General features: G+C 48.2%; 1 protein-coding gene across 2 annotated transcripts in view; it reads left to right on the top strand.

Moving 5' to 3' along the window:
- LOC121531561 (potassium voltage-gated channel subfamily D member 2-like) overlaps positions 1 to 24,973 on the top strand; it is a 147,680-nt gene that overhangs the window by 112,891 nt on the left and 9,816 nt on the right. For both annotated transcript variants that reach the window (XM_041836820.2, XM_041836821.2), the window contains exon 3: positions 20,306 to 20,468. In XM_041836820.2, the coding sequence (XP_041692754.1) occupies positions 20,306 to 20,468 (163 nt within the window). The remainder of the gene's footprint in view (positions 1 to 20,305; positions 20,469 to 24,973) is intronic.

Here is a 24,973-nt window from a genome sequence, read left to right on the forward strand (position 1 = left end):
AGAGAGAGAGAGAGAGAGAGAGAGAGAGAGAGAGAGAGAGAGAGAGAGAGAGGGAGTACTCTCCGCTATGATGCCAGATTAGAACCTGGGATGTTGTGTGATACACCAAGCTGGCTGATGTCGGTAGTTCAGGATCTTGGGTCGGGACAGATCATGCTGAGGGTTCTGATGTAGATGACCTTGGGATTAGGGCCCTTGAAGTACTATATCTTATCTATGGAGACCTACGCATGTGTTTGAGCTGTGCAACCATTACTAGGATTACGTTTTCATCCGTCCTGATGTGGTCAATACCCCACCTAAAGGGTTGTACATGGAACTGAAAAGGGTTCTCCTATGGGGACAGCCGAATAACTATTTTGGAACCCTTTATTCTAAGAGTGTATGAGTCAGCAAGTGTAAGAAAAAAGTAATTTCATTCATTTGCCATGTTTATTTGAACATCATCGTTTTTACATGACTTTTTCTTTTCAGATGGACATTCTCTTTCCCAAATGGCACCATTTGATCTATATAGTGCACTACTTTTGACCAGAACCCAATGGACCCTGATCAAACGTAGTGCACTAGAGAGTTTGCCATTTGAGACAAACTCTCTATGCTACATTACCGTTTCATAAATGTACAGTTTTTAATGAATTTGGACACTGAGGCGTATTCATTAAAAACACCTGCCTCTAACGCCAGAACATATCATGAATGGTTGAAGGGAGCTATCAAAAAACTGAACACACTCTGTCGGTATCACCATCTGGTCATCAACCTCTTTTCAATGGGCGGGTTTCTGTCTCACGTTTGGCCAGGAAGGCTGGGATGGCTGGTCTGTATCACAGGGTTGGCTAGAGTGACTCTTCAGTATTCCGTTACTGTGGCGGCTGCTTGACTAAGTGAGACAGTGAATTACCAAAGTAGTATTGATGTAGCCTGATCCCAGATCTTTTTGTCAAACGTGACATTGAATGGCAAGGAGTTTGGCAAGACAGCACCAACAGATCTAGTATCAGGCGACTATCAATGAGGAGCTTAGACAGCGTAGCAGGGTACAAAGGTCGATCAAGCTCAAATAGGACATCTTGCATTTTGGTTGGACTTTTTCTCCTGAGTTTTGTTGCACTGGCACTAAGGGTCTTCCTTCTTTTCATTGTCTAACCTGATTCTTCTTACTAACAAGTAGTTTAGGTAAAACAATATTTTTTGAAAAAGGTTTAATTTGTAAGGGCTCTTTTTGTTGAACGTTGTACGTTGCAAAAATCATTAAACACTATTTGAAACGAATGTCTTGTTTTAGCAACAGCTTTAATAGCCTCTCAATCCTAATTTCATTTCAGAGCAGAGCCTCGTGTAGCTAGCTTGATAAAATACACACACAGACACGCACATACACACACATACACACACACAAACACGCACACACGTAGCTAGCTTGATCAAACGTCTCTGCTTCAGGGAGGTCTCTGTAGTTGGAGATAAGGAGTCGGATGTTGAACATGACATGAGTGCTGCTCGGCAATCAAATCTGAAATCTTGTGGATAAAATAAGAGAGAATCAAATTAATTTTGAGTCGTATTAGATTAAACTCAGTTCTCTAATTATCGACATGAAACAACGAGAGAGGGGTAGGATCTACTGGTGCCAGGGATGTGGAGAAAATGTCTAAGCTCATCTTGATTCTAAACAGTTGACAAATCAAAATTATTAATACAATTTTATTAATCAAATTAGCCCCTTCGTTGCTTTGCTCTTTGTTTAAAAAATCAAAGTGAACAAATAGACCAGATCATAGTCATAGAATCATCATCACGACAGATAGTATAGTATAGTATAGTATGGTATGGTATGGTATGGTATGGTATGGTATGGTATGGTATGGTATGGTATGGTATGGTATAGTATAGTATAGTATAGTATAGTATAGTATAGTATAGTATAGTATAGTTTAGTATAGTATATTATAGTTTAGTATAGTATAGTATAGTATAGTATAGTATAGTATAGCTAAAGTAACCTACAATATCTTCATCATAGGCTTTGCATACCTGCATATATTGTATTAAGTCAGTAATCATTCTGAAGAAGAAGTTTGTATAGGTCTTTGTAGCAGAGTTACTAATGTGGAATAAGTTTTGTTCTCAAATGGATAATTCATCATGCAAAGTAATTGCCTGTATGTACTTAACAGGTACAACATGTATTCACACCCAACACCATAACCCTGTGAGTGCAAGGATGCAAAATGATCTGTACTGTATGCTATATACAGTATCACCATCATGTGTGTGGCATGCGTTCTCCCTATGAGTTATCTTTAACCTCCAAGGTAGTGTTGAATTTAGCCCAATAGAGCCCTCACTGGGCTAGTGGAAACTCTATCCTCACTGGGCTAGTGGAAACTCTAGCCTCACTGGGCTAGTGGAAACTCTATCCTCACTGGGCTAGTGGAAACTCTATCCTCACTGGGCTAGTGGAAACTCTATCCTCGCTGGGCTAGTGGAAACTCTATCCTCACTGGGCTAGTGGAAACTCTAGCCTCACTGGGCTAGTGGAAACTCTAGCCATACTGGGCTAGTGGAAACTCTAGCCATACTGGGCTAGTGGAAACTCTATCCTCACTGGGCTAGTGGAAACTCTAGCCTCACTGGGCTAGTGGAAACTCTAGCCATACTGGGCTAGTGGAAACTCTAGCCATACTGGGCTAGTGGAAACTCTATCCTCACTGGGCTAGTGGAAACTCTAGCCATACTGGGCTAGTGGAAACTCTAGCCATACTGGGCTAGTGGAAACTCTATCCTCACTGGGCTAGTGGAAACTCTAGCCTCACTGGGCTAGTGGAAACTCTAGCCATACTGGGCTAGTGGAAACTCTAGCCATACTGGGCTAGTGGAAACTCTAGCCATACTGGGCTAGTGGAAACTCTATCCTCACTGGGCTAGTGGAAACTCTAGCCTCACTGGGCTAGTGGAAACTCTATCCTCACTGGGCTAGTGGAAACTCTAGCCATACTGGGCTAGTGGAAACTCTATCCTCACTGGGCTAGTGGAAACTCTATCCTCACTGGGCTAGTGGAAACTATATCCTCACTGGGCTAGTGGAAACTCTATCCTCACTGGGCTAGTGGAAACTCTAGCCTCACTGGGCTAGTGGAAACTCTATCCTCACTGGGCTAGTGGAAACTCTAGTCTCACGGGGCTAGTGGAAACTCTATCCTCACTGGGCTAGTGGAAACTATCCTCACTGGGCTAGTGGAAACTCTATCCTCACTGGGCTAGTGGAAACTCTATCCTCACTGGGCTAGTGGAAACTCTATCCTCACTGGGCTAGTGGAAACTCTAGCCATACTGGGCTAGTGGAAACTCTAGCCATACTGGGCTAGTGGAAACTCTATCCTCACTGGGCTAGTGGAAACTCTAGCCATACTGGGCTAGTGGAAACTCTAGCCATACTGGGCTAGTGGAAACTCTATCCTCACTGGGCTAGTGGAAACTCTATCCTCACTGGGCTAGTGGAAACTCTAGCCTCACTGGGCTAGTGGAAACTCTAGCCATACTGGGCTAGTGGAAACTCTAGCCATACTGGGCTAGTGGAAACTCTATCCTCACTGGGCTAGTGGAAACTCTAGCCTCACTGGGCTAGTGGAAACTCTATCCTCACTGGGCTAGTGGAAACTCTAGCCATACTGGGCTAGTGGAAACTCTATCCTCACTGGGCTAGTGGAAACTCTATCCTCACTGGGCTAGTGGAAACTATATCCTCACTGGGCTAGTGGAAACTCTATCCTCACTGGGCTAGTGGAAACTCTAGCCTCACTGGGCTAGTGGAAACTCTATCCTCACTGGGCTAGTGGAAACTCTAGTCTCACGGGGCTAGTGGAAACTCTATCCTCACTGGGCTAGTGGAAACTATCCTCACTGGGCTAGTGGAAACTCTATCCTCACTGGGCTAGTGGAAACTCTATCCTCACTGGGCTAGTGGAAACTCTATCCTCACTGGGCTAGTGGAAACTCTAGCCTCAATGGGCTAGTGGAAACTCTAGCCTCACTGGGCTAGTGGAAACTCTAGCCATACTGGGCTAGTGGAAACTCTAGCCTCACTGGGCTAGTGGAAACTCTAGCCTCACTGGGCTAGTGGAAACTCTAGCCTCACTGGGCTAGTGGAAACTCTAGCCTCACTGGGCTAGTGGAAACTCTATCCTCACTGGGCTAGTGGAAACTCTAGCCTCACTGGGCTAGTGGAAACTCTAGTCTCACGGGGCTAGTGGAAACTCTATCCTCACTGGGCTAGTGGAAACTCTATCCTCACTGGGCTAGTGGAAACTCTATCCTCACTGGGCTAGTGGAAACTCTATCCTCACTGGGCTAGTGGAAACTCTAGTCTCACGGGGCTAGTGGAAACTCTATCCTCACTGGGCTAGTGGAAACTCTAGCCTCACTGGGCTAGTGGAAACTCTAGTCTCACGGGGCTAGTGGAAACTCTATCCTCACTGGGCTAGTGGAAACTCTATCCTCACTGGGCTAGTGGAAACTCTATCCTCACTGGGCTAGTGGAAACTCTAAGTAGCCTCACAGGGGAGTCACAGGATGATTGGATGATTTAAACTCAGTTGACAACCCCCTCCCAGCTCATAGATCTCCCACAATCCTCCTTAACTTCTCATTGTCATCACTGGCTGCTGAGTACTGAGCTGTTGGCAAGTGTCTCTGAAACTGCATCCCAAATGGCACCCTACTCCTTACACAGTGAACAGCTTTAGACCAAAGGTTTATGGGCCTTGGTTAAAAGGCACTATATAGGGTGCTATTTGGGACAGAGTCTCTAAGTTGACTCTAAACCAACATATCAATTACTGAGGACAGGGAGGAATGAGGAGGCTTATTTTGGAGACGTCCTTATAGGGTGATTACATCAGATCTTTCACCATGTCGCCAAACAGGGAGGGGCACTGGAGTTTACTAAGAAAATAATTAGGGCACATCCCAAATAGTACCATATTCTTTTTTATAGTGCAAATGGTACCCTATTTTCCCGAGCCTTGTCAAAAGTAGTGCACTAAATAGGGAATAGGGTGTCATTTGGGACGCTGCCTTGGCTACTTAGGGCCATGAAGAGCATAGGTCATGAAGTGTGTGTGTGTGTGTGTGTGTGTGTGTGTGTGTGTGTGTGTGTGTGTGTGTGTGTGTGTGTGTGTGTGTGTGCGTGCGTGCGTGCGTGCGTGCGTGCGTGCGTGCGTGCGTGCGGGCGGGCGGGCGGGCGGGCGGGCGGGCGTGTGCGTGTGTGCGTGCGTGCGTGCATGCGTGTGTGTGTGCGTGTGTGTGTGTGTGTGAGAGAGAGAGAGAGTGAGAGAGACATTCTCAGTGAGGTCAATGACAGATGTTAAGGGTCAAATGAGTTTCTTTATTCCAGTGTGGAGGAAGGAGTCAGAAGGCTTATCTTATTAACCAGAGCTTGTTTTGGGAGCGGGTCAGTTGGGGTGACGGGTGAAGATTTCCGTGTGGGCAGCCCGATATTATTTGTCTGATTAGGTTTGGAGGAGGGAAAAGTTGGCTCACAAATGTTTTGAGAAAATAAATAAACAACAAATGACTTGTTTGTCAAGTCATCCAGCAGATATTTGTTCCACTCTCTCACTAAACAGATGGTAATCAGACCAGATTTCAGACAGAGGATTTCTGGATGACAATCAAGGAACAAGATTGCTTTTTTAGTTTAGGGTTGGTGAGTGCATGGAGGGGGAGTGGTTTACAATGACAACGTAGAATTAAAGCTTTTAACCTTGTTATGTTTGTTTTGAGGAAGCAGGGAATGGAGGGAGGACGGTGGGGTCATTTTAAATACACTATATATACAGAAGTATGTGGACACCCCTTCAAATTTGTGGATTCGGCTATTTCAGCCACACCTGTTGCTGACAGGTCTATAAAATCGAGCACAAAGCCATGAAATCTCCATAGACAAACATTGGTAGTAGAATGGCCTTACTGAAGAGCTCAGTGACTTTCAACGTGGCACCGTCATAGGATGCCACCTTTCCAAAAAGTCAGTTTGTCAAGTTTCTGCTCTGCTAGAGCTGCCCCGGTCAACTGTAAGTGCTGTTATTGTGAAGTGGAAACCACTAGGAGCAACAACGGCTCAGCCGCGAAGTGGTAGGCTACACAAGCTCACAGAACGGGACCGCCGAGTGCTTAAGCGCGTAGCGTGTAAAAATCGTCTGTCCTCGGTTGCAACACTCACTACTGAGTTCCAAACTGCCTCTGGAAGAAACGTCAGCAGAAGAACTGTTCGTCGGGAGCTTCATGAAATTAGTTTCCATGGCCGAGCAGCCGCACACAAGCCTAAGATCACCATGCGCAATGCCAAGCGTCGGCTGGCGTGGTGTAAAGCTCGCCGCCATTGGACTCTGGAGCAGTGGAAACACGTTCTCTGGAGTGATAAATCACGCTTCACCATCTTGCAGTCCGACAGACGAATCTGGGTTTGGCGGATGCCAAGAGAACGATACCTGCCCCAATGCATAGTGGCAACTGTAAAGTTTGGTGGAGGAGGAATAATGGTCTGGGGCTGTTTTTCATGGTTCGAGCTAGGCCCCTTAGTTCCGGTGAAGGGAAATCTAAACGCTACAGCATACAATGACATTCTAGACGATTCTGTGCTTCCAACTTTGTGGAAACAGTTTGGGGAAGGCCCTTTCCTGTTTCAGCATGACAATGCCCCCATGCACAAAGCGAGGTCCATTCATAAATGGTTTGTCGAGATCGGTGTGGAAGAACTTGACTGGCCTGCACAGAACCCTGACCTCAACCCCATCGAACACCTTTGGGATGAATTGGAACGCCGACTGCGAGCCAGGCCTAATCACCCAACATCAGTGTCCGACCTCATTAATGCTCTTGTTTCTGAATGGAATCAAGTCCCCGCAGCAATGTTCCAACATCTAGTGGAAAACCTTCCCAGAAGAGTGGAGGCTGTTATAGCAGCAAAGGGTGGACCAACTCCATATTAATGCCCATGATTGTGGAATGAGATGCAGGTGTCCACATACTTTTGGTCATTTAGTGTATATGTGTCAGGTGGAATATCAGCCTGTTCTTTAACAAACGGTCACTCCCAGTAATTCCAGAGATAGTCTATAATGTTGTCTTGTAATGGGCTTTGGTAGTTCTCTGTTTACTGTGGCTCATATATCCTTGATAAATCATAAATCCTTGATCCTATTATCTCATTATTAATTTCATTGTCATTTATTACACCTTTTGACAGGTACAATGTACATGAATGAACATTTCTGTAAATGTGTCAGATTTAGCCAGCCGAATAGATCCCATCTGTAGTCTCTGAATGAGGGATATTTAAATCCAGGCCTCACCTCAGGGTCCACAGTAGATTACTGCTGCTTTATTCAAATCCAGGCCTCACCTCAGGGTCCACAGTAGATTACTGCTGCTTTATTCAAATCCAGGCCTCCCCTCAGGGTCCACAGTAGATTACTGCTGCTTTATTCAAAGTCTTAGTGCAGTGTCTGCTGTGGCTATGAAGTACAATCCGTGAGAGGCAAACTGTGTAGTCAGATATAGGTTGCCGTGGATGTTATGGACGTTGCGGATGTTGTGTTGGAGTCCTGATGATTATTCCTCTTATCTCTGTTTGTTTCACTGTGCTTAACCAATGTTATTTCGCCTGTCAGCGGTCCATATCATATCGTTTATTATGCATATTATATCCTGTAATGCTGCATTTCTGTAGGACGTGTATTCACTCTGGCTCAACCAATCATTGTGCCTGGTGGTGTTGCCTGGATAAAGCTCTATCTCATCCGTCATCATGTCTCCTCCACGGTAAAACAGGGTGTGTGTGTGTGTGTGTGTGTGTGTGTGTGTGTGTGTGTGTGTGTGTGTGTGTGTGCGTGCGTGCGTGCGTGCGTGCGTGCGTGCGTGCGTGCGTGCGTGTGTGCGTGTGTGTCTGCTTGCTATCCAGGGTTGGGGTCAATTCCATTTCAATTCCAGTCAATTCAGAACATAAACCAAATTCCAATTCCAAATGTTCCTCATTGAAAAGCATTGAAGAGAATTGGAATTTCAGTGTACTTCTTGAATTGACTGGAATTGAAATGGAATTGACCCCAACCCTGCTGCTATCAGCCAGTTACTAGAATCAATCAAATGTATTTATAAAGCCCTTTTTACATCAACAGTTGTCACAAAGGGCTTATACAGAAACTCAGCCTAAACCCCTAAAGAGCAAGCAATGCAGATGTAGAAGCACAGTGGCTATAAACGCCCTAGAAAGGCAGGAACTTAGGAAGAAACCTAGAGAGGAACTAGGCTCTGACGGTTGGCCAGTCCTCTTCTGGCTGTCCCGGTGGAGATTATAACAGTACCATGGCCATTAAGGCGAGATCATTCTCCAAGATGTTCAAACGTTCATAGATGACCAGCAGGGTCAAATAATAATCACAGTGGGTGTAGAGGCAAGACATGACGCACCGCTCCTAGGGACGGCATGGGAAGCACTAGTAAGCCAGTGACTCAGCCCCCGTAATAGGGTCAGAGGCAGAGAATCCCAGTGGAGAGAGGGGAGCCGACCAGGCAGAGACAGCAAGGGTGGGTCATCACTCCAGTGCCTTGCCGTTAACCTTTGCACCCCTGGGCCAGACTACACTCAATCATAGACCTACTGAAGAGATGAGTCTTCAGTAAAGACTTAAAAGGTTGAGACCGAGCTTGCGTCTCTCACATGGATCGGCAGACCAATCCATATAAATTGATCTCTATAGGAGAAAGACCTGCCTCCAGCTGTTTGATTAGAAACTCTAGGGGCAATAAGAAGACCTGTGTCTTGTGACCGTAGCGTACGTGTAGGTATGTACGGCAGGACCACATCGGAGAGATAGGTAGGAGCAAGTCCATCTAACGCTTTGTAGGTTAGCAGTAAAACCTTGAAAACAGCCCTAGCACTGGAGTAATATGATCTAATTTTTGGGTACTAGTCAAGATTCTAGCAGGTCTAGGAGCACAAGGACAGACGTAGAGCCTTGGTCTGACGCCATTAAGAGGTAGTTTACAACCTTCTCAGTACTATGATGGGGTCTAAAACCAGACTGGAGCTTTTCGTATACATTATTTGTCTTCAGGAAGGCCGTGAGTTGCTGAGCAACAGCTTTAAAAAAAAAAAAAAAGGGGGGAAAGCTTTGCGACAGGATTGTTTTTATTCTCCTCAGTCAGGTTGGAAAAGTAGGATGATCAAGCAGCAGTGAGGGCTTTTTGATATCGCACCGTACTGTCTTTCCAAGCTAGTTAGAATACGTCCAATATGGTGGAGCTCAATTTCCATTCCAATTTTCTGGAAGCTTCTTTCAGGGCTCTTCAGGGTATTTCCTGTATACCAGGGAGCTAGTTTCTTGTGACAATTTTTTTACGTTTTTAGCGGTGCAACTACTTCTAGGGTATTACGCAAAGTTAAGTTTAGATCCTCGGTTAGGTGGTTTACTGATTTTTGTACTCTGACGTCTTGGGTAGGTTGAGGGAGTCTGGAAGGGCATCTAGGAATCTTTGCGTTTTTATAGCGTGGCTCTTGATCATCTTTGGTTGGGGTTCGAGCAAATTGTTTGCTGCGATTGCAAACAAAAAGTCCATGGTTTATGAGGAAAGACATTTAGGTCCACAATATCTATTCTACAGGACAAAACTAGATCCAGGGTATGATTGTGGCAATGCGTAGGTCCCGAGACATGTTGAACAAAACCCACTGAGTCGATGACGCCTCTGAAAGCCTTTTGGAGTGGGTCTGTGGACTTCTCAATGTGAATATTGAAATCACTAAAAATGTTAACATTATCTGCCATGAGTACGAGGTCCGATAGGAATTCAGGGAACTCAGTGAGGAACACTGTATATGGCGCAGGAGGCCTGTAAATGACTAGAACCTCAAAAGACAAAAACCCAGTCTTTAAAGAATATATACCATTTGCTGTTATAAATGTTAGCAACACCTCCGCCTTCGCGGGATGCGCGAGGGATATGGTCACTAGTGTAACCAGGAGGAGAGGCCTCATTTAACGCAGTAAATTCATCTGGCTTGAGCCATGTTTCAGTCCGGCCAATCACATCAAGTTCATGATCAGTGATTAGTTCATTGACTATGACTGCCTTGGAAGTGAGGGATCTGACATTAAGTAGTTATATTTTGAGAGGTGAGGTATTATCACAATATCTTTCCCCAATGACAGGAATGGAGGTCTTTATTCCAGTGACAGAGAAGACAACCTGCCTGGGGAATAAAACAGAACAGTAATGTCATCTCTCCTCTGCTGTAAACGCTGGTCCCTGGTGTTATCATGGAGCTAGTATCTCTTGTAGGCTACATTTTAGAGTGCAATTGTATGTTTGTTTTTCGTATCGGTGATCTATCACTGCTCACTTCAATTCTATTTCTAACTCAAATAAGAAAAATTGGAATTGGAATTTTAGTTGACTTGACTGAATTCAAATGGAATTGATCCCAAACTGGATGCAAAGGGCAATAGACTGGAGGATACCTTCCACTGAGAAACACGTACATATTAAAACATGGGATCAAGGAGTCAGATATGTCTAGTCTATCTCTTATCAGTTCTTGGTCAGCTCCATCCACGTTGAGCCTCATACTGAACGGTCAGCTCCATCCACGTTGAGCCTCATACTGAACGGTCAGCTCCATCCAGGTTGAGCCTCATACTGAACGGTCAGCTCCATCCACGTTGAGCCTCATACTGAACGGTCAGCTCCATCCACGTTGACCCTCATACTGAACGGTCAGCTCCATCCACGTTGAGCCTCATACTGAACGGTCAGCTCCATCCACGTTGAGCCTCATACTGAACGGTCAGCTCCATCCACGTTGAGCCTCATACTGAACGGTCAGCTCCATCCACGTTGAGCCTCATACTGAACGGTCAGCTCCATCCACGTTGAGCCTCATACTGAACGGTCAGCTCCATCCACGTTGAGCCTCATACTGAACGGTCAGCTCCATCCAGGTTGAGCCTCATACTGAACGGTCAGCTCCATCCACGTTGAGCCTCATACTGAACGGTCAGCTCCATCCACGTTGAGCCTCATACTGAACGGTCAGCTCCATCCACGTTGAGCCTCATACTGAACGGTCAGCTCCATCCACGTTGAGCCTCATACTGAGCGGTCAGCTCCATCCACGTTGAGCCTCATACTGAACGGTCAGCTCCATCCACGTTGAGCCTCATACTGAACGGTCAGCTCCATCCACGTTGAGCCTCATACTGAACGGTCCGCTCCATCCACGTTGAGCCTCATACTGAACGGTCAGCTCCATCCACGTTGAGCCTCATACTGAACGGTCAGCTCCATCCACGTTGAGCCTCATACTGAACGGTCAGCTCCATCCACGTTGAGCCTCATACTGAACGGTCAGCTCCATCCACGTTGAGCCTCATACTGAACGGTCAGCTCCATCCAGGTTGAGCCTCATACTGAACGGTCAGCTCCATCCACGTTGAGCCTCATACTGAACGGTCAGCTCCATCCACGTTGACCCTCATACTGAACGGTCAGCTCCATCCACGTTGAGCCTCATACTGAACGGTCAGCTCCATCCACGTTGAGCCTCATACTGAACGGTCAGCTCCATCCACGTTGAGCCTCATACTGAACGGTCAGCTCCATCCACGTTGAGCCTCATACTGAACGGTCAGCTCCATCCACGTTGAGCCTCATACTGAACGGTCAGCTCCATCCACGTTGAGCCTCATACTGAACGGTCAGCTCCATCCAGGTTGAGCCTCATACTGAACGGTCAGCTCCATCCACGTTGAGCCTCATACTGAACGGTCAGCTCCATCCACGTTGAGCCTCATACTGAACGGTCAGCTCCATCCACGTTGAGCCTCATACTGAACGGTCAGCTCCATCCACGTTGAGCCTCATACTGAGCGGTCAGCTCCATCCACGTTGAGCCTCATACTGAACGGTCAGCTCCATCCACGTTGAGCCTCATACTGAACGGTCAGCTCCATCCACGTTGAGCCTCATACTGAACGGTCCGCTCCATCCACGTTGAGCCTCATACTGAACGGTCAGCTCCATCCACGTTGAGCCTCATACTGAATGGTCAGCTCCATCCACGTTGAGCCTCATACTGAACGGTCAGCTCCATCCACGTTGAGCCTCATACTGAACGGTCAGCTCCATCCACGTTGAGCCTCATACTGAACGGTCAGCTCCATCCACGTTGAGCCTCATACTGAACGGTCAGCTCCATCCAGGTTGAGCCTCATACTGAACGGTCAGCTCCATCCACGTTGAGCCTCATACTGAACGGTCAGCTCCATCCACGTTGAGCCTCATACTGAACGGTCAGCTCCATCCACGTTGACCCTCATACTGAACGGTCAGCTCCATCCACGTTGAGCCTCATACTGAACGGTCAGCTCCATCCACGTTGAGCCTCATACTGAACGGTCAGCTCCATCCACGTTGACCCTCATACTGAACGGTCAGCTCCATCAACGTTGAGCCTCATACTGAACGGTCAGCTCCATCCACGTTGAGCCTCATACTGAATGGTCAGCTCCATCCACGTTGAGCCTCATACTGAACGGTCAGCTCCATCCACGTTGACCCTCATACTGAACGGTCAGCTCCATCCACGTTGAGCCTCATACTGAACGGTCAGCTCCATCCACGTTGAGCCTCATACTGAACGGTCAGCTCCATCCACGTTGAGCCTCATACTGAACGGTCAGCTCCATCAACGTTGAGCCTCATACTGAACGGTCAGCTCCATCCACGTTGAGCCTCATACTGAACGGTCAGCTCCATCCACGTTGAGCCTCATACTGAACGGTCAGCTCCATCCACGTTGAGCCTCATACTGAACGGTCAGCTCCATCCACGTTGAGCCTCATACTGAACGGTCAGCTCCATCCACGTTGAGCCTCATACTGAACGGTCAGCTCCATCCACGTTGACCCTCATACTGAACGGTCAGCTCCATCCACGTTGAGCCTCATACTGAACGGTCAGCTCCATCCTCGTTGAGCCTCATACTGAACGGTCAGCTCCATCCACGTTGAGCCTCATACTGAACGGTCAGCTCCATCCACGTTGAGCCTCATACTGAACGGTCAGCTCCATCCACGTTGAGCCTCATACTGAACGGTCAGCTCCATCCACGTTGAGCCTCATACTGAACGGTCAGCTCCATCCACGTTGAGCCTCATACTGAACGGTCAGCTCCATCCACGTTGAGCTTCATACTGAACGGTCAGCTCCATATACGTTGAGCCTCATACTTAACGTTCAGCTCCATCCACGTTGAGCCTCATACTGAACGGTCACCCCCACCACGTTGAGCCTCATACTGAACGGTCAGCTCCATCCACGTTGAGCTTCATACTGAACGGTCAGCTCCATCCACGTTGAGCCTTATACTGAACGGTCAGCTCCATCCACGTTGAGCCTCATACTGAACGGTCAGCTCCATCCACGTTGAGCCTCATACTGAACGGTCAGCTCCATCCACGTTGAGCCTCATACTGAACGGTCATCTCCATCCACGTTGAGCCTCATACTGAACGGTCAGCTCCATCCACGTTGAGCCTCATACTGAACGGTCAGCTCCAGCCACGTTGAGCCTCATACTGAACGGTCAGCTCCATATACGTTGAGCCTCATACTGAACGGTCAGCTCCATCCACGTTGAGCCTCATACTGAACGGTCAGCTCCATCCACGTTGAGCCTCATACTGAACGGTCAGCTCCATCCACGTTGAGCTTCATACTGAACGGTCAGCTCCATCCACGTTGAGCCTTATACTGAACGGTCAGCTCCATCCACGTTGAGCCTCATACTGAACGGTCAGCTCCATCCACGTTGACCCTCATACTGAACGGTCAGCTCCATCAACGTTGAGCCTCATACTGAACGGTCAGCTCCATCCACGTTGAGCCTCATACTGAACGGTCAGCTCCATCCACGTTGAGCCTCATACTGAACGGTCAGCTCCATCCACGTTGAGCCTCATATTGAACGGTCAGCTCCATCCACGTTTAGCCTCATACTGAACGGTCAGCTCCATCCACGTTGAGCCTCATACTAAACGGTCAGCTCCATCCACGTTGAGCCTCATACTGAACGGTCAGCTCCATCCACGTTGAGCCTCATACTGAACGGTCAGCTCCATCCACGTTGAGCCTCATACTGAACGGTCAGCTCCATCCACGTTGAGCCTCATACTGAACGGTCAGCTCCATCCACGTTGAGCCTCATACTGAACGGTCAGCTCCATCCACGTTGAGCCTCATACTGAACGGTCAGCTCATCCACGTTGAGCCTCATACTGAACGGTCAGCTCCATCCACGTTGAGCCTCATACTGAACGGTCAGCTCCATCCACGTTGACCCTCATACTGAACGGTCAGCTCCATCCACGTTGAGCCTCATACTGAACGGTCAGCTCCATCCACGTTGAGCCTCATACTGAACGGTCAGCTCCATCCACGTTGACCCTCATACTGAACGGTCAGCTCCATCCACGTTGAGCCTCATACTGAACGGTCAGCTCCATCCACGTTGAGCCTCATACTGAACGGTCAGCTCCATCCACGTTGAGCCTCATACTGAACGGTCAGCTCCATCCACGTTGAGCCTCATACTGAACGGTCAGCTCCATATACGTTGAGCCTCATACTGAACGTTCAGCTCCATCCACGTTGAGCCTCATACTGAACGGTCAGCTCCATCCACGTTGAGCCTCATACTGAACGGTCAGCTCCATCCACGTTGAGCTTCATACTGAACGGTCAGCTCCATCCACGTTGAGCCTTATTCTGAACGGTCAGCTCCATCCACGTTGAGCCTCATACTGAACGGTCAGCTCCATTCACGTTGAGCCTCATACTAAAACGGTCAGCTCCATCCACGTTGAGCCTCATACTGAACGGTCAGCTCCATCCACGTTGAGCCTCATACTGAACGGTCAGCTCCATCCACGTTGAGCCTCATACTGAACAGTCAGCTCCATCCACGTTGAGCCTCATACTGAACGGTCAGCTCCATATACGTTGAGCCTCATACTGAACGGTCAGCTCCATCCACGTTGAGCCTCATACTGAACGGTCAGCTCCATCCACGTTGAGCCTCATACTGAACGGTCAGCTCCATCCACGTTGAGCTTCATACTGAACGGTCAGCTCCATCCACGTTGAGCCTTATACTGAACGGTCAGCTCCATCCACGTTGAGCCTCATACTGAACGGTCAGCTCCATCCACGTTGAGCCTCATACTGAACGGTCAGCTCCATCCACGTTGAGCCTCATACTGAACGGTCAGCTCCATCCACGTTGAGCCTCATACTGAACGGTCAGCTCCATCCACGTTGAGCCTCATACTGAACGGTCAGCTCCATCCACGTTGAGCGTCATACTGAACGGTCAGCTCCATCCACGTTGAGCCTCATACTGAACGGTCAGCTCCATCCACGTTGAGCCTCATACTGAACGGTCAGCTCCATCCACGTTGAGCCTCATACTGAACGGTCAGCTCCATCCACGTTGAGCCTCATACTGAACGGTCAGCTCCATCACCTGAAGCACATCGTTTTTCAACATCACTCAGATGTTCACAAGACATTTAGGATGAGCAAATGAGCACACTACTTTTGAAAAGAGCCCTGGTTAAAAGCAGTGCACTATGTAGGGAATACAGTGCCATTTGGGACTCAGCCCATACATCAGATGCAGGTGAATTGGAGCCATTAAGGAGATTAATGCACCTGTCTGCACTGAAGCACAAAGCCTGGTCCTGCTCAATGTTACTCTGAAATAAATAAATAAACTGTCTAGTGTGTTTGTCATCATGCTTCACCGATTCTTTATTTAACCTCTGTGCCGAGATGGCGCTAACTTATGGTAATGACCCCCACCATACAGGCTGTTACGAACCCCGTGGCTTTAAAAGTCTAGGGTGGATGGTAAAGAGACCCGTAACATAACTCATGCGAATTAGAATAGTGAAAAGGAACAGTGAGAACAAAATACACAGACAAACAATCCTACCGTCAAACACAAAACGTTTATTTTAAACACGGTAAACGGTTTGGGGGAAAGGGGCTGAGCTGGACCCAAGGAATGAAATAATACATTCAAAAACCCCTAAACTGATCCTGCCTGCCTCAAGAAGCGCTTAGCTTGCTACTAACTATACAAAATCACAGTGGGTGGTCCGCTCAGGTCTAACTAGTGTTTTTAGACTAAGTTTTCCTACGGGTAGTGTATGCTCAAGGGCGACTTGCTAAAAATCCCCTTTTCCCAGGCACAAACAAACAAAGGTACAATAGGGACTAAACAGCCAATGAGTGACTAGACCATAGTTATAAAAATAAAGAAGGGTCTTGGTGAGAAACACTACTGACTGGGTTTTTAAACCAGAACCAGATTGGGTAATGAAAACCAGAAACAGGTGGTGCAATCAGGAGGCGTGTCCACTGATTGGTCCACCTCAGCAATCAGCAGATGAACTGATGACTGACAGGTGGGACACACCAACGACCACCAATCAGGAACACAAGGGACACCTGTGATTAGGGCAGAAGGAGAGGAAAAACACAAAGACACACACAGGATACCTGTATCCGTAACACAGGCCCAAGATTGTACAACCACTACTTTTGCCGCATATAAGCTAAATAAACATTTAATGCATTACACATTTAAAGCTGCAATATGTAACTTTTTGGGCGACCCGACCAAATTCACATAGAAATGTTAGTCATAGATCTGTCATTCTCATTGAAAGCAAGTCTAAGAAGCAGTAGATCTGTTCTATGTGCGCTATTTTTATGCTTCCCATTCTTTACTTTCAGTTTTGTATTGTTATTGACAAAATATTTCACAGCGGCTTAGATGGTACAATTATTCTCTACACTATGCATTGCTTGTTTTTGTCACGTAAATTGAAATTAGGTGAACTTTTAGAATTTTTAGGAACCAGGAAATGGTGCAGCGATTTCTGCATATTGCACATTTCATGGGTTTCCTCTCTTTGTGAAGGAGCGGTCATAATTCAAACATCAACAAATAATGAGACAGCATACTCCATTTCCTCCGAAAGCAATTAAAGGCCCGAAACACATACCTGAAAATGATCATCATTTACATCCCGCACCATAATGAATACTATCAATGGATCGCGCCAGGGGGAACATTACCGTAAGACCCGGATAAGAAGGCAAAATGACTGAGACGATTGTTTAAAGGCCCCTCCCCTTCTTCAGGACTAATGGGAGCAGGCCTATTGATTCTTAATTGAAATGATCAAAAACAGCTGTAGGCCTAAATATCACAGTGAATTTTTTATAACAAAATAGGGGGCTATAGGCCTTCAGTCTCCTGCTTTCTAAATGTCCTACGTGACATTCCTACATTGTGAAGGCCTGGGGGCAGTCAGCTGCCGGTGGGAGAGAGAGAGAGAGAGAAATGACAGATTGCGACTTTAATGTGTTAATGACCTGAGAATGCCATTACCTCGGCAGAGTAAGATGAATACATGCAGGTACACGGGGACAGAACATTAGCATTGCTCATTGCACTGTGACAGACCCATATCTATCTCCAAATGCAACGCTGCAGCATAGCCTGCATCCCGAATGGAACACTATTCCCTTTATAGTGTACCAGGGCCTATTGTCTTCTGTCAAAAGTAGTGCACTATGTAGGGAATAGAGTATCAGTTGGGACGTAGCCATGGTAATGTGAATGTATTGCTACACGGGAGGTTGGCTATTTCATAAATAAAGTTGTCTCTAACGTCATCCGCCCCTGGCCAGCCGGCTGGCTGCTTCCTTGAGTCATTAGTCTTTAAGGTTTCCATCATGTTAGGTCCAGCAGACACACGCACGCAAGCACACACATGCAAGCGCACACACACACACACACACACACACACACACACACACACACACACACACACACACACACACACTAAAGGCCTATAGACCATTGCTATTTCCCTGAGCCAGTAGGCATACGATATAAAGTGGATATTTTAATATCACTCTTGATGTGAGTTCACGTACAACAGTTTTCTTTAAAAGATGAATGATTCGGTGCGGAGGGATGCCGTTAGTTTATTGTTTGTTTTATGTCATCACTGGCTGTGCTTGAATTTACCGCATGTGTCAATTATAGATATGTAGTTAGGTCTACGCTGCCCTTGAGAGGCTGTAAGAAGATTTACAAAAAACACATTCATGGCAAATGACCCATCCATCCATGAATTAGTTAGAGTGCTTGCATGTGTTATAAGCAATACGAGTATATATACTGAAAAGGGTTCAATGGCTCCCTAAATACAATATAACAGTATAAGCAATAAGAGTGTATACTGATATAATAAATTGTGCTTAACCAAAAAAGGGTTCAATGTCTCCCTATATACAGTATATCCTTCCAAAAGGTTCCTTTATTTTGAGTAGAACAGAAAATACCTAGAAAGACACCACGCATTAGACCAGGCTGTGTGGCATTGCTCCTACCACACCTTAACGAAGATCTGCAACACATACAACCAGTTCCCTTTGAGAGATTAAGCAGATACCCACTGGGCAAAAAAACAGGTTGAATCAACTTGGTTTCCACGTCATTTCAACAACAACAAAATCTATGTGATGATGTTGAATAAATGTGGAAAACTGATTGAATTTTGCAAAAAAAAAGTTATCAACGTAAGGGAATTTGGTATTTTTTTCACCCAACTTTTAACCTACATTTTTTGTTGATTTCACGATGAATTCGCGTTAATTGACAACTCAACCAAATGTAAATCAAAGCTAGACTATGAACTGACGTCTGTGTCCAGTGGGTACGTTTTAACTTCCAGAATGAACTGATTGAAATGGAATTGACCCTTGCCATGCTTAGTATTATCCATCTGATAGTCCCTCAGCAGCTGTGGAGAGGGGTCGGGCTGAATACACATCTCAGAATAACTTGCAGTGTAGCCTCAAGGCAAGACGACTTTTTAAAATGATCTCTGTGTCTAGATGTTGTTGACATGAGAACATCGGAACACCCACTGTCTTTACTTTGCTTTTCTCTGAACCTGAGTCTGCTTCCTGTATCTAACGCAAGCTGTTTGTCTCACTGAGGTCACGGGAAATGTGCACTCTCTATCTCATCTTGTGTGTGTGTGTGTGTGTGTGTGTGTGTGTGTGTGTGTGTGTGTGTGTGTGCTTGCCTGCCTGCCTGCCTGCCTGCGTCTGGGTGGTTGGATGCGCTTGCGTGCATACACGTGTGTGTGTGTGTGAGAGAGAGAGATTTAGCAAAGCAGGTGTGTAATTATACATGAAACATGGTTTCAAAGAGGAGCTGTAGCAGAAGGGACTGACAGGCAGGCAGGCAGGCAGACAGACAGGCAGGCAGGCAGGCAGGCAGACAGACAGGCAGGCAGGCAGGCAGACAGACAGACAGACAGACAGACAGACAGGCAGGCAGGCAGGCAGACAGACAGACAGACAGACAGACAGACAGACAGACAGACAGACAGGCAGGCAGGCAGGCAGGCAGGCAGGCAGGCAGGCAGGCAGGCAGGCAGGCAGGCAGGCAGGCAGGCAGACAGACAGGCAGGCAGGCAGACAGACAGGCAGGCAGGCAGACAGACAGACAGACAGACAGACAGACAGACAGACAGACAGACAGACAGACAGGCAGGCAGGCAGACAGGCAGACAGACAGACAGACAGACAGGCAGGCAGAGAGACAGACAGTAAAAGTAGGCCACTAAGTAACTTCAGTTCTAATCTCAGTTATATTTATTGTCTCCATCCCACATGAGATAAGAGTGTGACTGTGATCATTTGAAGATATTACATTTCCATGAATGTTGTCAAAAGTATTTTAGTGCTAAAATATTTAGGTATTTTAGAACAGCAACTACAGTGATTAGATGTTTTAAGAGCAGTAAACAAAATAATTAAACAAAGTTGTTGAATTCTTCCTGTATTCTAACAAGTAAAGATGATACTTCTGTAGGAAGTGTGACATTTTGACTGCATCTTGTGATCCCTGCGGGAATTGAACCCATGACCTCAGCATGGCTAGAGCCAATGCTCTTAGCACCTTAGCCACACAAACCCTTTCTTTCGCCTGTACTGTAACCTTTTGAACCATTCATTCTCTGATTTGCAGGTATAAAGTGTGACCTATAGTATGACCTTGGGAGGTCAGTTTGGGGATATATTTTGCCCCTACTGACTGTATCTCTGTACCCCAATATACTCATGAAGTGTTCTCTCTGTGTTGCAGATACGGTGACATGGTACCCAAGACCATCGTGGGGAAGGTGTTTGGTTCCATCTGTTCTCTGAGCGGGGTGCTGGTCATCGCCCTGCCTGTGCCCGTCATCGTGTCCAACTTCAGCCGCATCTACCACCAGAGCCAGCGGGCAGAGAAACGCCGAGCTCAAAAGGTAAAGTGGCCGTACTGTGTGTGTGTGTGTGTGTGTGTGTGTACATGCATGTTTGTGTGTGTGTGCATGAGTGCGTCTGTGTGTTTGTGTGTGTCTCCCTCCCTGTATCCCCACTACCTCCCTCCCTGTATCCCCCCTACCTCCCTACCTCCCTCCCTGTATCCCCCCTACCTCCCTCCCTCCCTGTATCCCCCCTACCTCCCTCCCTCCCTGTATCCCCCTACCCTCCTCCCTCCCTGTATCCCCCCTACCTCCCTCCCTCCCTGTATTCCCCTACCTCCCTCCCTCCCTGTATCCCCCCTACCTCCCTCCCTCCCTCCCTGTATTCCCCCTACCTCCCTCCCTCTCTGTATCCCCCCCTACCTCCCTCCCTCCCTCCCTGTATCCCCCCCACCTCCCTCCCTCCCTCCCACCCTGTATCCCCCCTACCTCCCTCCCTCCCTGTATCCTCCCTACCTCCCTCCCTCCCTGTATCCCCCTACCTCCCTCCCTCCCTCCCTGTATCCTCCCTCCCTCCCTGTATCCCCCCCTACCTCCCTCCCTCACTGTACTCCCCCCTACCTCCCTCCCTCCCTGTTTCCCCCTCCCTCACTGTACTCCCCCCTACCTCCCTCCCTCCCTGTATCCCCCCTACCTCCCTCCCTCCCTGTATCCCCCCTACCTACCTCCCTCCCTCACTGTATCCCCCCTACCTCCCTCCCTCCCTCCCTGTATTAGTACTCCTGAGTGGCGCAGTGGTCTAAGGCACTGCATCGCAGTGCTAACTGTGCCACTAGAGATCCTGGTTCGAATCCAGGCTCTGTCGCGACCGGGAGACTCATGGGCGGCGCACAATTGGCCCAGCGTCGTCCAGGTTGGGGAGGGAATGGCCGGCAGGGATGTAGCTCAGTTGATAGAGCATGGCGTTTGCAACGCCAGGGTTGTGGGTTCGATTCCCACGGGGGGCCAGTATAAAAAAAAATATGTATTCACTAACTGTAAGTCGCTCTGGATAAGAGCATCTGCTAAATGACTAAAATGTAAAAATTCTCCCTCCCTCCCTGTTTCCTACCTCCCTCCCTGTATTCCCCCTACCTCCCTCCCTGTATTCCCCCTACCTCCCTCCCTCCCTGTATCCTCCCTCCCTGTATTCCCCCTACCTCCCTCCCTCCCTGTATCCTCCCTCCCTGTATTCCCCCTACCTCCCTCCCTGTATTCCCCCTACCTCCCTCCCTGTATTCCCCCTACCTCCCTACCTCCCTGTATTCCCCCTACCTCCCTCCCTCCCTGTATTCCCGTTTAGCATAGTTGGTAGAGCATGGCGCTTGCAACGCCAAGGTTGTGGGTTCGATTCCCATTGGGGGACCAGTATGAAAATGTATGCACTAACTGTAAGTCGCTCTGGATAAGAGCGTCTGCAAAATGACGAAAATGTAAATGTAGGGGGAATACAGGGAGGCAGGTAGGGGGAATACTGAGCTACATCCCTGTATTCCCCCTACCTGTATCCCCCCTGTATTCCCCCTACCTCCCTGTATTCCCCCTACCTCCCTCCCTTCATGTATCCCCCCTACCTCCCTACCTCCCTCCCTGTATTCCCCCTCCCTCCCTGTATCCCCCTGTATTCCCCCTGCCTCCTTCCCTGTATCCCCCTCCCTCCCTGTATTCCCCCTACCTCCCTCCCTCCCTGTATTCCCCCTCCCTCCATGTATCCCCCTGTATTCCCCCTACCTCCCTCCCTGTATCCCCCCTCCCTCCCTGTATTCCCCCTACCTCCCTGTATTCCCCCTACCTCCCTCCCTCCCTGTATTCCCCCTCCCTCCATGTATCCCCCTGTATTCCTCCTCCCTCCCTGTATCCCCCCTACCTCCCTGTATTCCCCCTACCTCCCTGTATCCCCCCTACCTCCCTCCCTCCCTGTATTCCCCCTACCTCCCTGTATCCTACCTCCCTACCTCACTCCCTCCCTCCCTCTCTCCCTCCCTGTATCCCTCCCTACCTCCCTGTATCCCCTCCCTCCCTCCCTGTATCCCACCTAACTCCCTCCCTCCCTGTATCCCCCCTACCTCTCTCCTTGTCTGTCAGTCTGTCTTTGTCTAACCAGCTAGATAGAAAAAAACGACCTCTGGAGACTAAAACAGAGGTGTGTTACCTTTGTTCAAACAGAAAACTCGGATCGCTAAAATCCGTGCATCGAAGAGCCGGGGCACTAACGCGTACATGCACTACAAACACTACAACGGTCATTTCCTGACCCACAACTCTCTTGAAGAGGTACTGTAACAGAGCCAACCGGTGGGGGCTCATCATCGGTGGGGGCTCATCATCGGCCGTGGCCAGCACTGCATGTCGCTCTGCTCTGCTCAGAGCCATGTTGTGACCACGGGGCTGCTTATGGCGTAACACCAGAGGGACTGCTTATGGCTTAACACCAGAGGGACTGCTTATGGTGTAACACCAGAGGGACTGTTTATGGTGTAGCACCAGGGGGCTTGCTTATGGCTTAACACCATGGGGACTGTTTATGGTGTAACACCAGGGGGCTTGCTTATGGTGTAACACCAGTATAGTCGTCTTTAACAGCACCACTAACCTCTTTCTCAGCTGCTGCATTGACATGTTCTTTCCAAACTCTTTCAGGACCAGCGCTCCACTCTCTGAACTCTGTTGTTTAATTTTGTGTATTATGTATACTGGTAACCTAACGGTTACTGTTTGAAATGGCGTAATAAACTGGACTTCATTTCAACTAGCTTTGCCTGTTGGTAGTATATTGTCCAGTTGATGGCTTTGCTGCTACAGACTAACATACACTATATACACAAACGTATGTGGACACCCCTTCAAATTAGTGGATTCGGCTATTTCAGCCACACCAGTCGCTGACAGGTGCATAAAATCGAGCACACCGCCATGCATTCTCCATAGACAAACATTGGCAGTAGAATGGCCTTACTGAAGAGCTCAGTGACTTTCAACATGGCACCGTCATAGGATGCCACCTTTCCAAAAAGTCAGTTTTGCACATTTCTGCCCTGCTAGAGCTGCCCCAGGCAACTGTAAGTGCTGTTATTGTGAAGTGGAAACGTCTAGGAGCAACAACGGCTCAGCCGTGAAGTGGTAGGACACACAAGCTCACAGAAGGGGACGGCAGAGTGCTGAAGCTGCCTCTGGAAGCAACGTCAGCACAATAACTGTTCATCGAGACCTTCATGAAATGGGTTTCCATGGCCGAGCAGTCGCACACAAGCCTAAGATCACCATGCACAATGCCAAGCGTTGGCTGGAGTGGTGTAAAGCTCCCCGCCATTGGACTCTGGAAACGTGTTCTCTGGAGTGATGAATCACACTTCACCATCTGGTAGTCCGACGGATAAATCTGGGTTTGGCGGATGCCAGGAGAACGCTAATTGCCCCAATGCATAGTGCCAACTGTAGAGTTTGGTGGAGGATAAATAATGGTCTAGGGCTGTTTTTCATGGTATGGGCTGGGCCCTTAGTTCCAGTGAAGGGAAATATATATATATATTTTTTAAATTGCTTTTTATCCCTTTCTCGTGGTATCCAATTGGTAGTTACAGTTTTGTCCCATCGCTGCAACTACCGTACGGACTCGGGAGAGGCGAAGGTCAAGAGCCATGCGTCCTTCTGAAACACGACCCCACCAAACAGCAGTGCTTCTTGACACACTGCTCATTTAGCCCGGAAGCCAGCCGCACCAATGTCTTAGCCTGGAAGCCAGCCGCACCAATGTCTTAGCCTGGAAGCCAGCCGCACCAATGTCTTAGCCTGGAAGCCAGCCGCACCAATGTCTTAGCCTGGAAGCCAGCCGCACCAATGTGTTGGAGGAAACGCCGTACAGCTGGCCACCAAAGTCAGCGTGCATGCGCCCGGCCGCCACAAGGAGTCGCTAGAGCGCGATGGGACAAGGACATCCCAGTCGGCCAAACCCTCCCCTAACCCAGACGACGCTGGGCCAATTGTGCGCCGCCTCATGGGTCTCCCGGTCCGGCCGGCTGCGACACAGCCCGGGATCGAACCTGAATCTGTAGTGACGCCTCTAGCACTGCGATGCAGTGCCTTAGACCGCTGCGCCACTCGGGAGGCCATGAAGGGAAATCTAAACGCTACAGCATACAATGACATTCTAGACGATTCTGTGCTTCCAACTTTGTCGCAAAAGTTTGGGGAAGGCCCTTTCCTGTTTCATCATGACAATGCCCCCGTGCACAAAGCGAGGTCCAACCATAAATGGTTTGTTGAGATTGGTGAGGAAGAGCTTGACTGGCCTGTACAGAGCCCTGACCTTAACCCCATCGAACACCTTTGGGATGAATTGGAACACTGACTGCGAGCCAGGCCTAATCGCCCAACATCAGTGCCCAACTTCACTAATGCTCTTGTGGCTGAATAGAAGCAAGTCCCCGCAGCAATGTTCCAACATCCAGTGGAAAGCCTTCCCAGAAGAGTGGAGGCTGTTATAGCAGCATAGGGGGGACCAACACCATATTAATGCCCATGATTTT

The sequence above is a fragment of the Coregonus clupeaformis genome, unplaced genomic scaffold (assembly GCF_020615455.1).
Source record: "Coregonus clupeaformis isolate EN_2021a unplaced genomic scaffold, ASM2061545v1 scaf0361, whole genome shotgun sequence".
NCBI lineage: Eukaryota > Metazoa > Chordata > Actinopteri > Salmoniformes > Salmonidae > Coregonus > Coregonus clupeaformis.